This window comes from Impatiens glandulifera, chromosome 1 (assembly GCF_907164915.1).
Source record: "Impatiens glandulifera chromosome 1, dImpGla2.1, whole genome shotgun sequence".
NCBI lineage: Eukaryota > Viridiplantae > Streptophyta > Magnoliopsida > Ericales > Balsaminaceae > Impatiens > Impatiens glandulifera.
The window spans coordinates 95663613-95677978 of record NC_061862.1 but is presented as its reverse complement, the minus strand read 5'-3'; the positions used below and the strand labels follow the sequence as shown (position 1 = coordinate 95677978).

The window sequence follows — 14366 nt, the reverse complement described above, 5'->3', positions numbered from 1 at the left end:
AAAAACTTGTAAATTAGTTATTATATAATTAATTAATTATTTTAAAAACATGTAGGGTTGAATATATATATATATATATATATATATATATATATATATATATATATATATATAGTTAAATGTTTAATATACAAGTTTGTACAGAATTTGTAGGCATGATCAAACCAATTAACAATATTAAATATTTTCTTTCTTTTATACTCATTTAGTAACTTTTAGTTTTTGATGTGGTATAAGACCTTAATCTAATTTTCGATCAGATTAAATTTTACTTTGTGTAAATTATAAGGTGAGCTTAACAAAGGAACAAAAAATTCGCTTGAACTTGTCTGATTTAGATTATTCATTCAAAATTTCACTTTTAAGAAACTCTCATTGTTAAATTTTTGTGTTTACAAAAATAGAATTCAAAAAGTGAAAATAAAACAGGAAAAAATTTAAAACGTTTTCAAAGATATCTTGATTTGTAGAAACGAGAAAAACAATTTGAATTTTTATTGTTTTTAAGTTGTGGCTAATATATATATTGAGGAAATCAATTATCTTTGTTCTATTTAAATTATTTATTTTTCTTTATATATTTTAGGGTATTTGTGGTTGGGTTGGATTTTTATAATTAAATTAGATTTATAATCAATTAATTCGGTTATATAAATTTGATATGAAAAAATTGGATCTCCATTAAACGATTCGATTATTCGATCAAATATCCGGTTAAGTCGATTATCCAAATGATATTAGGTTAAATATTTTGACATATTTGAAGGCTTGAACTTGAATATTTTCATGAACTTTGGATGGTGTCCTATAGAGTTTGAACTATCCAAATTTTAACTATTTAAAAGTTTTTTTAAATAGACAAATTGTCTGTCATATTATTTTAACGTATTATTTTCGTTCATATAATTAATTTGTCACATTTTTAAAGAAAAATGATATTTAGATACGTTTTAAACGTATTTTTTTTTAAATTTAGTATTATTTTTGAGATTTATACATTTTAATTTGTCGAAATTTATTTCGTGACTAAAAAATGTGTAATATAAGTAAATATTTGAGAAAAAATGAATATAAAAAGATTTATTTCTTTTTCAATAAACTTCTTAACGACGTAACTTTGTGTACGGTCTAATAGTTTGGACGTATTTGTATTTTAAAATGAGTATTTTTGAGATATACGCGTTTGAAATAGTCTAATACAGTTGGAATGTTTAAAAAAATGTAATATATGAAAAAAATTGGAAAAAAAATTAATTGCTATTTAGTTTTAACAAATGTGGTCAATTAATTTAGAAAATAAAATAGTATGTGTAACCCCCGGGAATCACGTAGTTTAGCATGTGTCGCGAGGACACTTGACAATACGGGTCCGGGGTGGCTCAAGGTTCGATGGTTTCAACATTGGTTTGCTGTCGGACATCTTTTAAAATAAAACATTATTTTTAAAAGATTTTGATAGTATCTAACCACTTTTAAAATTAATTACGTAAAAATAATTATTATTTTTCAAATTTTAATAATATGGGAATTTGTTATAATTAGATGACGATTTAATTTGAAATCCGGTTTAAATTGATTAAACATAATTAATGTAAGAAAATATTGTTTATTTGAATAAAGAGTCGCCAATTGATTTTATAAAAATCAATATAAAGGTGCACGTGTAAAAACATATTTTGCACCAGACTTTCGTTTTTGGTTCGAAGTTTGGTGATATTCGGGAAAAAACTTTCGCGCTTCATTCTCAGTACTGTCCAAAAACGGTCTCTACTTATAAAGTTGACTTTTGAAAATCGGTTGTATAACGTTTTGAATTTTTAACCAATTATTCTTTCGGTCCTAGTCATGCTTTTAGGTTTTAACGTTATTGAAAGTATTGAAACATCAATATTTAAATGTTGGTACTTATTGCGGATGATAACTATGGTGGAAATACATGAAGAATATCATTTATTTTGAAAGACACCAGGATTTAGAAATTAACACCCAAACTAGCCCTTATTGAAATATTTTTGTGGAAATATCCCAAAAATATTTAAAATGTATTTTCTAATTTTTCAGGATTTTTAGAAAATGATTTGGAGTCCAAATATTACAAAAATAATTTTAAATTTTGAACATTTGAACCAAACAAGCCTTAAGACCAAAGTCCTAAGGTTTGGGTCCGATTTTATCGGTCGAGGTCTGGATACTCTCAATCTAGGCTCGGGAGCTCTCAGTCTGGGTACTAGAGTCTCTCGGTCGAGGTGATAAGGACTCTCGGTCCTTAGCTAATCTTATCGGTCTTAGTGTAAAAAACTATCGGTCCTGAACTAGCCTGGGACTTGGTTTCTCGGTCGAGGTGTATAAATCTCTCGGTCTAGGGCTAGATCTAGGCTAAGTTCCTTGGTCCTTGGTCTCAGGAGTCTTAGTCCTAGGTCTGATATTCTCGGTCCTAGGTCTTGGGAATCTCGGTCCTAGGTATGGATTTCTCAGTCGTGGATCATGGGAGTTTGTCCCAAGGCAAACCTCTTGATCCTATGTGAGAATCATCAGTCAGATTTCTCACTCCTAGCTCAAGAACATCAGTCCTAAGTCTCGGTCCTAATTTAAGAACATCGGTCCTAGGTCTCGGTCCTAGTTTATTTTTATCGGTCATATGTCTTGGTTCGGACCGAGGATTCTAGGTCGGATCTCTCAGTCCCATGCTCACAGGCCTTAGTACTTAGGAACATAATGATTCAATTTTTAAAATTCATTTTTCTACCTCTAATTCTTTGATCTAAGAGTTTGGGAACCTTCACAAAGCTTCCAGGAACATGTTGATCATCATCTCAAGGTATCAATCGACCTGGATGATGATCAATTTGTTAAAAATAGTTTGTGATAAAAATTTAGGTTTTGATTTAAAAGTTATTTTGAAGTGAAATAAGCTATCCAATAGCTTCCTTATAACACATATATACTTTATTGGTAACAAAACAAGAACATTAATTGTTCGTTTTGACCAATTCAAGAATTTAAAATTTTCATTTTATTATGAAAAAATTGATTTTGATAAAATATGATCGGGATGGATCAAACATGATTAAATAGTTTCCCGACATCATTAAATCATGTTGGGAAGCTTTCTAGGTTGTGATTCAATCGAAATAACCCAAGAACGACAAGTCAAATTTTTTGATTTTTGAAATTCAAATTTGGGTTTTTGTTATTTAGATTGATTGATCGATTCTATCCTATCCAGATAGTTCATAAATCATCTAGGGATGAACTCACAACCATAAACACCATAAACAACAAGTATACATGCTTATGCAATTTGAAATAAAAAATAAATAAATTCAAACATATGAATTAGAGGTTGATTTAAAACTTACCAAGTATTGGAGAGCACTCATTGATCCTTGGAAAAGCTTGCTAGATGCACAAATCCAAGCTTGAAGGCCTTAAACGAAAAATCCAAAGCTTTGAAGCTTTAATGAAAGATTTCGATTTTTTTTTATTATTTGAGGCTTCTCTGATTGTAGGTTTCCTTCAGAATTAATTGAGTGGGGTATTTATACTCATCCTAGGTCGGTTGGAGGAGCCTAGTGGCCTGAATCAGTCAAAATCCATTAATGGTTTTTGACTGTTCTTGGTTGGCAGTCACTAGAGTAGGGTGATGCATCCCTATTTTCGTAGGGGAGAATGATCATCGTCGTAGGGTAATCATTATGGATTTTGAATTAGTCAAAACCATCAACAAATGACTGAGTTCCAAAAATCCAAATTCATTTCGGCTTCTTCATGCTTATCCTTGTGGAGTCATAATGAAGAAGAAGACCGAAGCCAAAATCGACGTCGTTTAGTCTGTTTTTGGCGTTCCGTCTTGACGTTGATGGCGTATAGGCGGTCCGTTAGCATTCTAGCTAACGCTCGTCTCCTGATCCGTTGTGGCCCCGGGCTCCTATGCTATAATCGGCTACTTGGAGCTCTCCTAGGCGCTGGATGAAAATCTAGCGATGATCCGATGGCCAAGAATCCTGTTGTAACGAATCCTTCGGGTTTCGGTTGCACTGGATTACTGATTTATTTTTTTATTAAACCTTAAGGGATTATTTGAAATTGATTTTTCTTTCACCATTTTCATTTAATTTTGATATTTTCAAATATACGAAATATTAAAATAAATATGGAAAATGATTTCCCAATTTATTTTATTTTTTTATATTTTTAGGATTTAAATAATAACCTCTTTAGATGAAATGAATTCAACAATTCATCAAAATTATTTATTTTTGTCTATTACTAAAATTACTTTGAGACATTATGGGTAAAACATTTATTCCAAATAATTTTATTTTTTATTTTAGCCTTAACCCTTAATTAATTTGATTAATTAATACATTAATTAATTTTAATTAATTGTTTTAAATATGTTTTTGGCCATGAGGTTAATTATTTTGAACTTATTTATTTAAAAAATAATTCAAAATAATTATTTTAATATTATAAATTGTAGTGTTGATTTTTAGTGCTTACATTATGTTAAGGTATGAAGACTAAGACCCTTATTTATGAAATATCTTAAATGGTTAAAATTTTGATAATACTCATGTAGGCACAATTTAAAGTTCGAATCATATTTGATAAAAATGACTCAGCTTGAACCCAAATAATAATTGGGCCAAACTTTTTTGTTATAAAATTACAAAAATGAATTTCTTATAAAAAAAATACATACAAATTAGTATTATTGAAGTTAATTTATTTAATATGGTAGGTTTAATTTAACAATAGTTGAATTATCAAATTGAGACTCTTTATTGGGGTAAATTGAGATTTTGAATTTATTCTTTAATTTCACAATTTGAGACTTATTATTGATAAAGTTGTATAAAACAAAGTTTTATCTTAACGGTATCAAACACCGTTAACTTATTATTTACGTGATATTTATAGATAAATAAATAAAATATTCATATCACTAATTTAACCGAATTTTATAGAAGTGAGGGTTTTGACTATCGATTCTCTGAAATTCGGTAGTCAAAACTCTCGATTCGTGATAGTTAAATTAACAATATAGATCTTTATTTATTTATAAATATCACGTGAATAATAAATTAACGACATATGAAATCGTTTAGACAAAATCTCGTTTTGTATAATTTTAATAATAAAGAATCTAAATTGTGTGAAGTTTGAAAAAATATGTTTGAAATTCCAATTGATCCCATTAAAGAAGTCTCAATTTGACAATTCAATAATTTATTGATAGAAACTTGGTACGAAATACTTAAATTAAAATGATTTTTTTTAGGTCTAGTTCTTTTCATTTTCACACTTATATATAGTTAAAATTTATCATTTCTCATATAAAATAAAATTATAAAGTTTATTTCTGATAAAAGAAAATAAAAAATCAAAAGAACTTTAAAAGTTATCTTAATAACATAAAGTATAGTTCATTGTCCAAAAAAAAAACTAATGTTATAGGGTAATATTAATTTTACATTCAAAAATATAAAAAAAAATTATGTTTTAATTTATTTCTTATTTATAACTTAGAGACTTGTAAACAAAAAAAAAAATTGTATATATAAGTATAGTGATTTATATATATATTTTTTAATTTTGTATATTTAATAAGTTAGTATAAAATTCACGTATGTAATTCTATTTTAACTAAGATATTTTTAAGTAAAAATTGAATTTAGAGCATTTCATCTTTTAAATAAGACCATTACAGTTTGAATTGATTGATTAATGGATTAAAACACAAGATCTAATAAAAATAATTGAAGAATTTAACCAAAAATGAAGACTAAACAAGGAGATGCTTTCAAATCTAGATGTTTAATATCTGAAATATATTGCATAAAAAATAAAAAAATAAATAGAAGGCAAGTAAATATAATAAAATTAATAGATATTACCTATTTTCAACAGTTTGATTGCCTTTAGCTTGAATTTACCTAAAATAATTTGAATAAAACAAACTAAACCTTACAAATAAGTTATTTATATTTCTTTTCAGTTTTTGCTAAATTATTTACCAGAAAACAACACTTTCAAAAGAACAACTAAAACTATAAAGCATAGAACATGGATCCAACATGCCCATTGTTACATGGATGCTCAGATGACAAGGATCTACCCTAATTAGAGAATAAAAGTTTCATGTTCAAGATTTAAAAGGAAAATAAATTCGATAAAAATAACAAAAAAAAATGTCATTTTTTTTTCCTCTGATACAACATCCCCAACAACTGGGGGGTGGGGGTGTTCTTCAATCTGCCAGAGGTTTAACATAGAGAGACAATGTACCAAAATTTAAAAGAAAGAAAAAAAGCATCTAAAATATTATGTCTTTGAAAAGCTTTCTAATAAAACGGTGGTTTGGATTCATTCAGATTCATCTTCCTTCCTTCCATAGACTTGTTGGATGTCCTACTTCTTCATTCCGAATGTGGAAAATATACAACAACAAACACTATAACAATCACTCATCAAACCTGCATCATCCAAAATGTAATCTCGATCGAATCAGGAGGACATTCTTAATGGAAATATATTAAAGGAAATTACTTCATTTTGCTTACTCAACTTCCATCAAAGACTCCATCCGCTACTTATCATTTTTACTTTAGTCAATTCCGATAACATATTGATACGATTTTAGAATGAAAAAATTGCAATTCAAAATTATGTAGTTTAAGCCCTTTACAAAAGGCAAGTAATCGAGCCTACTACATTTTTTTAAAAGGGTGATGAAACATGCTTAATGGGAATGCAAAATGAACTTCTATTCTATACTATTGTTTTTATATTAGATTAAAAAATTAATAATTTCATTTTGTTTTTGTATTATATGAATATTTAATTTGAAATGTCCGACTAAAGTTTATTCTCCGGAACAAGCTAGCAGAACATCGAGTCTAAATTTTTTTTTTAGAATATGGTTATTCTTTTTGAAGGAGGATATCACAAACAACCTATTCAAGACAGTTCCTATAACTAATAATAAATTGTTTTAGGTTATGCAAGGAAATCATAAAATAGACATTTCAAAAATGCAAAGGGAATTCAACTTAAGAGAAATTTTACCTGATGGATCTAGAGATGATTCTGAGGGGATCAAAGCGCATGACAAGCAAAGCAACCGCCCAATCCACTCACCTTCACATGCCTCCTAAACAGACTCTTCTTAGATGCTGGTGGTGGTGGTGGGGGTGTACTCCTAGGCGACTGAGAAATGTAACTGCCAGATGCAGAACTTCTCATCTCCTCCGCTTCCATCTGTGCGCTTCTCAGTTTGTTTAAGATCTTATCCATTGTTGCTGATCTCTTCTTTTCCAGCTTCATCTGAATTGTCAACAACAACAAAAATATAAAAACAGATGTATGCTGTTTTCAAGCTTGTTTTGTGTTTTTTTTTTCTTATAGATAACCATATTTTTTGAAAAATATCTTGTTTGATGAAAAGGTAAATTGTTTGGGTTACATAATTAAATATCCTTTGTAACTAAAATTAGAAAAAAATAAAATGAGGGTATTTAAGTTATTGATGGGATTAAGGGGGTTATATTTTGATTAACCCTTCTCATCAAACAATGCCCTCATCTTATTAAATTTTGAACGAACTGTATTCAAAACCAGGATGATGCACAAGTGAAACCTCAAGCTTTCTGATAGCAGCTTCTGCTTTCGCCTTCTGCAAATTCTCCCATGCAGTGATCTTTGTTTCCTCTCTTTGCAATCTGCTGCGAAACATTAACATCATCATATATGACCTACTGTTGATATAAATATGTCACAGCTGCAGGAAATTAACCTAAAAATGAGCCTTTTATCTAAAGAGGAGGTTGTCACAGGCGGTCACTTTGTAATTTTGGTGATCTGAGCAAGGATCCTTAAATGTTCTTTCAATGCTGTTGGTATCAATGAAGATTAGAGCAAAAGAAATGCGAGAGTATTTGGAAGCTTGAGATGAGACACGGAACAAATATGGAAGAGTGTTTTTCTAATCTAACATTCCAAGCAGTAGTTAGGGTATATTTCTTAGTATATTTCCAAATTGGTTACTCTGCAAACTTGGAAGTTTGTTTGACTTTTGATATAAATCAACTAGAAGAAAAGAAGCCTGAAAAAGTGGATTATTGGGGTTAATGACTAAAATATCTTTTGTATTTAACATTTTTACAAGTTATAAAAATAAATGTAACGGTATTTTAGTATTCTAGTTACTGATTTGAACTATAAGTGATTGATTGTGGGATAAAAGGGTTATTTGGGATCAATTTTAAAAATAACCCAATATCCAATCAATCTTCTACTCAACATCAAATCATTAACCAAAATACCCTCTATTTAAAAGAAAATATAATTTAAAAATCATTATATTTATACCCTAGTGTCTTTTTACCGAAATAACCTACATCAAACAAGGTTAAATAAAAATAACCACTTGTTTATTCAAATAACCCTAGATCAAATGAGGCCGGATTAAATCCCAATAACCCTTCATCAAACAGGCCTTGAATGCAGATAAGATTTTGTAACTGTGATTGTTTAGCTTTTTATTAGTTGCTTCGGAGTCTTTGGGAGTTGTTCTTCCCATTATGCCATGTTATATTTTATTTCCTTTCAGATGGTCAGGTTGTTGAGTATCTTATTTTTGTAAGTTTCATGTCTTTAAATTATTTAACATGGCAGAAATTTGTATTATAATGTCATATTGGTTGGATATGAAGTTAAAAGTTAACGTTAGTTTTAAAAAATATTAATTTAAAATATACCTTGACAATTGCTTTTCTGTTTCAGCAATTTCCCAGGATGGAGTGAAGTCATTAACTTCACTTGTAGGTACTCTGTTGGTCCTTCTAGATGTGATTTTTTTGGACTGTTTTGTCATGTTGGCTCTTTTATCAACCTGAACATCTCTGATTTCAACTTTGGGTGAAGGATCGCGATGATGTGGCATGTCAATGGACAGGATGGTTGGAGGGGATGTAAAAGATGACAACCTTCCTTTAGGGGATGAGGGGGTGGTACTGCCGGGGCTCATTTGTGTTGCCATATCACGCCTGGAAACAACACGTGAAACCAACATTTCATCATCCTTGGTGATTCCATCTATCTTCTCATCTGCACATTTAATTCAGTTGTGAATATAATTGTGCATACCCATTCACAAAAGTCATAATGAAGATATGAGCAAAATATAACTTTATCTACTATTTTTTGTGAGATCACATTGATGTGGATCCTGATGTGATCACAGGTGGAAACTGAATTTAGTCAGACACAAATTCAGAAATTTGACTTAACAATATTATTTTGTAACAAGTTTGGGGGTTATGTTTGAGAGCTTGCAAAGTGAAACAATTTATCAAAGCAAAAAACTATGACATCCAAAGGGAGATCTCACGATTCTACACATTTCCTTTGTCCTTAATGGAAGAGAATTATGAAACATTTGATAATCCTAAGATGCTGCAACAGTTTATGGGATTTAGAAAGAAAAAATGCAGGAGGGATCGTAATGTAAGAAAAATGGAAAAAAAAATATGGAAATTGAATATACCATGGTGTGATTTACATAGTAGAAACTGAAGAAAACACACGAATAATTATATTAATTGGCTATTTGGCTTATATGTGCGAAGAATTGAGGTATGGAGACTCACTTAAGACTCATCATCCCTAGATAATCCTAATTCCCAAATGCTTGGGAGATTATGAGAATGAATTCATGTAAATTTAAAGTTTCCTTTGGTTTATTTGGGTTAACATAAGAATTGAGAAATAAATGGAGTTAACCAAAAAAATGATTGAGAGAAGTATCTTGAGTCATTTTTAAAAGTACATGAAGCAAAATGACCCAAGACAAACTGATAAAATAGAACGAGATATTGAAGCAAGTTCAAGAAGAACTTCTAAACTTTTTCTTTTCAATACTCAACTTGCGACAGACTCATTATGTTTCCTGGACTTTTATAAAGAATGGTTCAAATTACTTATTATCGTCATTTTTTAACACCGTAAATGTCTTCTTATGCACTTTAGAAAGAAAAATATATTTTAGCCAATGATTGAGATTAAGAAGCTGCATAAATTGTGTATATATGATTTAAGAACTTAACGGAATTAATCCAAAAATTTAACGCGTGAAGTAATTTGAGCCATTCTTCAAAGTACATAAGCAATTCAAGCTCGACACAAGTTAATGAAACAAAATGATGAGCCACTAATGCAATTTCAGGAACCAACTTCTAACCAGAAAAAAGAAAGAAGCGAATCCAAACATTATGCTCCAAAATGTCAGCAATTACTTATAATGTGCAATGCTAGAATTTAACAATATATGCAGGCATATACAATGAAATTTAACTTGAATACCTTGTGAACTAGGCAGGGAAGCTTCACTCAACAGATCAGACCACCCAGGATGACAACTAGCTATTCTTGCCACATTATTTGTACTATGGAGTGGGTTACAGTAAACACCAGTACCATGCCGATCACTATAGTGAATTGACATACCATCAGCTACAAGAACACCAGTTGAAAATGGAGATCCCACCATAAAATCCCTCACATTCCCATTTTGTAGAACAGGTAAGGCTGGAGAATAGCTCGAGAATCCCTCATTCCCTTGATCACCAAGTGGACCACTTTTTGACTTGGGTCGTCTTTGAGTCTGCGCAGGCAAGACTTTTCCAACACCAACAAACCCAGATACTGGACTAGTAATCCATCTTTCAGCATCATCCCATTTTGAAGGCAATGTCCTTCCACTACTAAGAGGCATCAAAGCAGAGAGACTAGTATGCCTTCTTCCACTATTTGTTGGGAGAGGCACTCTTTCTGAGCACCATCCCCTTGGAATTCCTCCTCCTCCACCACCATTTTCCTGGTAATCAGGTGTTCCAGGGCTAGTATAAGTTCCTAAATTCCGAGAAGCTAAAGAACTTTTCCTCATAATCAATCACTCACTCACTCAGCTTCTACAACAAAGAAATACCAAACAGCATTTTCCTCCTACAAAAAACATCGAAAGCAATCTGAGTAAACAAGGAAATTACAGTGTAAGCAGTAGGCATATCCCTGTTTTCATCTACGTTAGGACAAAACTTATTTCCATATTTTCGACTTGACTAACCCTAGACAGTTGTCATAGTTGTTTACTTCATTTTTGAACATAGATACAAATTCCTGCAGGATATGCAAATAAATGTACGAATTGAGTCGATTTTAACCACTCAAATGCCGTAAATAGTAGGATAGGAAGACCAAGACCTATGCAGGAGGGGACGGCTAGATAAAATAGAGATACAGACGAATTACTACAGTTCGTACATTAAAAATTGAATAACCAAAACAGCATTTCCATCCGTTCTTGTTAAACCGTAACCAAGAACAGTCCTTCTTTATCATAATAAGCTCTGAAACAACATCTGAACCCCATCGATGCAAGTTGAAGAGTTTTGTGTGTGTTCTTGTGTGCGTTTGAGGTAAAAGAGAGAAGATTACCTGAAGAAATCTTTGAGATCGATCAATGAATCAGCATCGATGAGTACAAAGCTTGGAAATCCATTGAATGCAAAATGAGTACAGAAGAAGAAGAAGTACTACTTTGAAGAAGAGAACAGTTCTGATTCCTTTTATTCCAATAAATAAATGATAAATAATTGCCTCAGTATATCGGTCTGCTCAATTAATAAAATAAGTTTTAACATGAAAATGACTTTTTATTATTATTTTATTTCATAGATGTCCTTTAAGATTGCATTTACATTACAATTATCTATATGAAATATAATATAATTCCTTTTACAAATTAAATAAAAATTAGCCTAACACCACAACAATGGTTCGGCTTAAATTCAAAATGCTTTGAGAAGAAATTAAATTAGTAACTTTTTAATTTTTTAAAAGTTAAACCGACTCTTATTACTGAATTACTTTGGCGTGTATATAATCTCACTTAATAATTTAAATTTTAAAATAAATTAATATTAATTATAGTCAATAAAAGATGTTGATTATAGACATTTTTGTATTATATTTTATGTAAGTAAATTAAAAATTAAAAAAATATATTTATTATATATATATACTAATCTTGTATATACATAAAAATAAAAATAACAATTAAGATAACAATATTATAATTGTTATAACTTTTTTTTAATTAAAATTTTATAAAACTATTTCTTTGATTATATATTAATTAAAATATATCTATTTAAACAATTATATAATTATATTTTTAAATAGTTATATATTAAAATATAATAATATATAAAGATAAAAAAAATACAATGGAGGGAGAAAGATTTGTTTTTTTACTAATTTAATATTTTAATGTTTTATTAGGAAATTGACATATGTTGTCCTTTTGTATGAAAGAATACGATGGCCATATTTATAAAATTAAATAATAGTATATTTTTTTATTCTAAAAAGACACAGTAAATAAATTATTATAAAATCATCTTCAATCTACTCATATTTCTTTCTGTATACTCTCTGATTAATTACATTACATAATTTGTTAATAAATATATTAAAATATTTTGTATTTAAAAAATATATATTTGTTATTGTTATATATTAATGCTCAGGTTTTTTTAATAAATATGTTTTAGACGTTCCAAATTTTAAATATTTATAACTTTATAATCTAATATTTTTATAATTTTAATTTATTAAATTAAAGATAAATAATATTTTAATTAATGGGAATATTAAATTCTTGTATTTTAAATATTTATAAAATTAGATTGTAATGACAATTTGATTCAAAATAAATTGTTAAAATTGATTGTGTAGCAATAATGAAGTGTAGCAATATATTATTTATTTTAAACCTTTATTTCTAGATGCTTTATTTATTTTAAAATATAACATTATTTATTTTATAAATGTTTATTAGTTTGTGATTATAATGCACTTTTAATTTTTATATATATGTTCATTGTAATTTATACAAAGTGTATCAATGTGAACAAAATATATATATTACAAATCACATTATCATGGTAAAAATAAATAACATTATTAATTTTATTAAAAATATTAATAAATTTATAAATATATATTTAATTAAGTTACACTAATAGTATTTGTCTTATCTAAAATATAAATAAATAATAATGATTATTATTCCGATTATTTTTATTGGACTATTTAGTTAGAGAGAAATCATCGTAGAAATCTGATACGTATCATTATTAATAATGTTAATATTATAACGTTTTTTATATTGTTATGAAAAGTCGGTGGAGTATGTCGATGTTGGATAATTATTCATTTTTTTTAAGAATTTATAAGCTCGATAATGTGTTGGTAACGTGTTTGTATTCTTTTTTCTTATTTGCATTTTTATCATGTCAAGTTTTGTCGTTTTGTTTAATTTTTTTATTATGTTTAAAATAAATAAACTATTTATAAATAATATATATATATAAAAAAATGTTTTACAAAAATAAATATTTTTTCACACTAATTAGACTTAAAAACATGTATTCAAATGAGTTATATATTTTATGAAAATAATAGAAAGCGATAAATATATAACAAGAAAATATAGGGAGATGATTAGGGATGGCAATGTGGCGGTTCGGGGCGGGGAATGCAATTACCATCCCCATCCCGTTCGGTTTTTTTCGATTTCAGGGAATCCCGCGGGGCACCGTTAATAATTTTATTTTAAAAAATAAATAAAAATTATACCATAAAATTATATAAACGAATTTTTTAATATAATATATATTGTAATATATTGAAATTTTATATTATTATAAAGAAATAATTTTAATACTCTTATAAAATATAGTAAATAAATAAATATATTGGTGATTTAATATATTTAATTATGTTTATGGTATTCGGGGCAGAATCAGGGTGAAATCGGGGCGGGGGACACAAATATCATCCTCGCTTCATCCTCGTTCGATTTCGGGGGAAAACTGTCCCAAACGGAGCAATTTAGTTTGGTTTTCGCGGGACAATTTTAAATTACCATCCAGATATGATTCACTTAAGTGGATTAAAAATTAAATAAAAAAAAAATTATCAGATTTTCAAAACACTTGAAAAAGACACTTATCTCTCTACCATTTTTATGATATGTTTATCACTTTATGTCATTTCTATATAATATATAGAATAAATAAATAAATAAATAAAATGTTACACTTTTTATACTCACAAATCTTCCCAATTTGTAAATATGTAGCCTTAAACATTAATAATAATAAAAAAAACTATGTCCTATAGTTTGGGGGGTAAGAGAAGGCTTGTTGGATGTGTGTTCATTTTAAATAATTAAATTAATTGAAAATATTGTGAAAGTATATTTATTATATATTTTCAAATTAAATATAATCTATATA

The 14366-nt window shown here is 28.5% G+C and overlaps 1 protein-coding gene across 2 annotated transcripts; it reads right to left on the bottom strand.

Moving 5' to 3' along the window:
• Positions 1-6290: 6290 nt before the first annotated feature.
• LOC124919350 lies at positions 6291-11653 on the bottom strand. 2 transcript variants are annotated; one of them, XM_047459573.1, is made up of 6 exons: positions 11500-11653; positions 10366-11007; positions 8763-9111; positions 7643-7727; positions 7072-7329; positions 6291-6479 (listed from the first exon to the last, which is right to left on the bottom strand). In XM_047459573.1, the coding sequence occupies exons 2-5, from the start codon at positions 10946-10948 to the stop codon at positions 7102-7104; spliced, it is 1245 nt and encodes a 414-aa protein (XP_047315529.1). In that variant the 5' UTR covers positions 10949-11007; positions 11500-11653; the 3' UTR covers positions 6291-6479; positions 7072-7101. The 2 variants fall into 2 exon arrangements, with proteins under 2 accessions (XP_047315529.1, XP_047315530.1); XM_047459574.1 differs by having other exon boundaries at positions 7643-7724.
• Positions 11654-14366: the final 2713 nt, after the last annotated feature.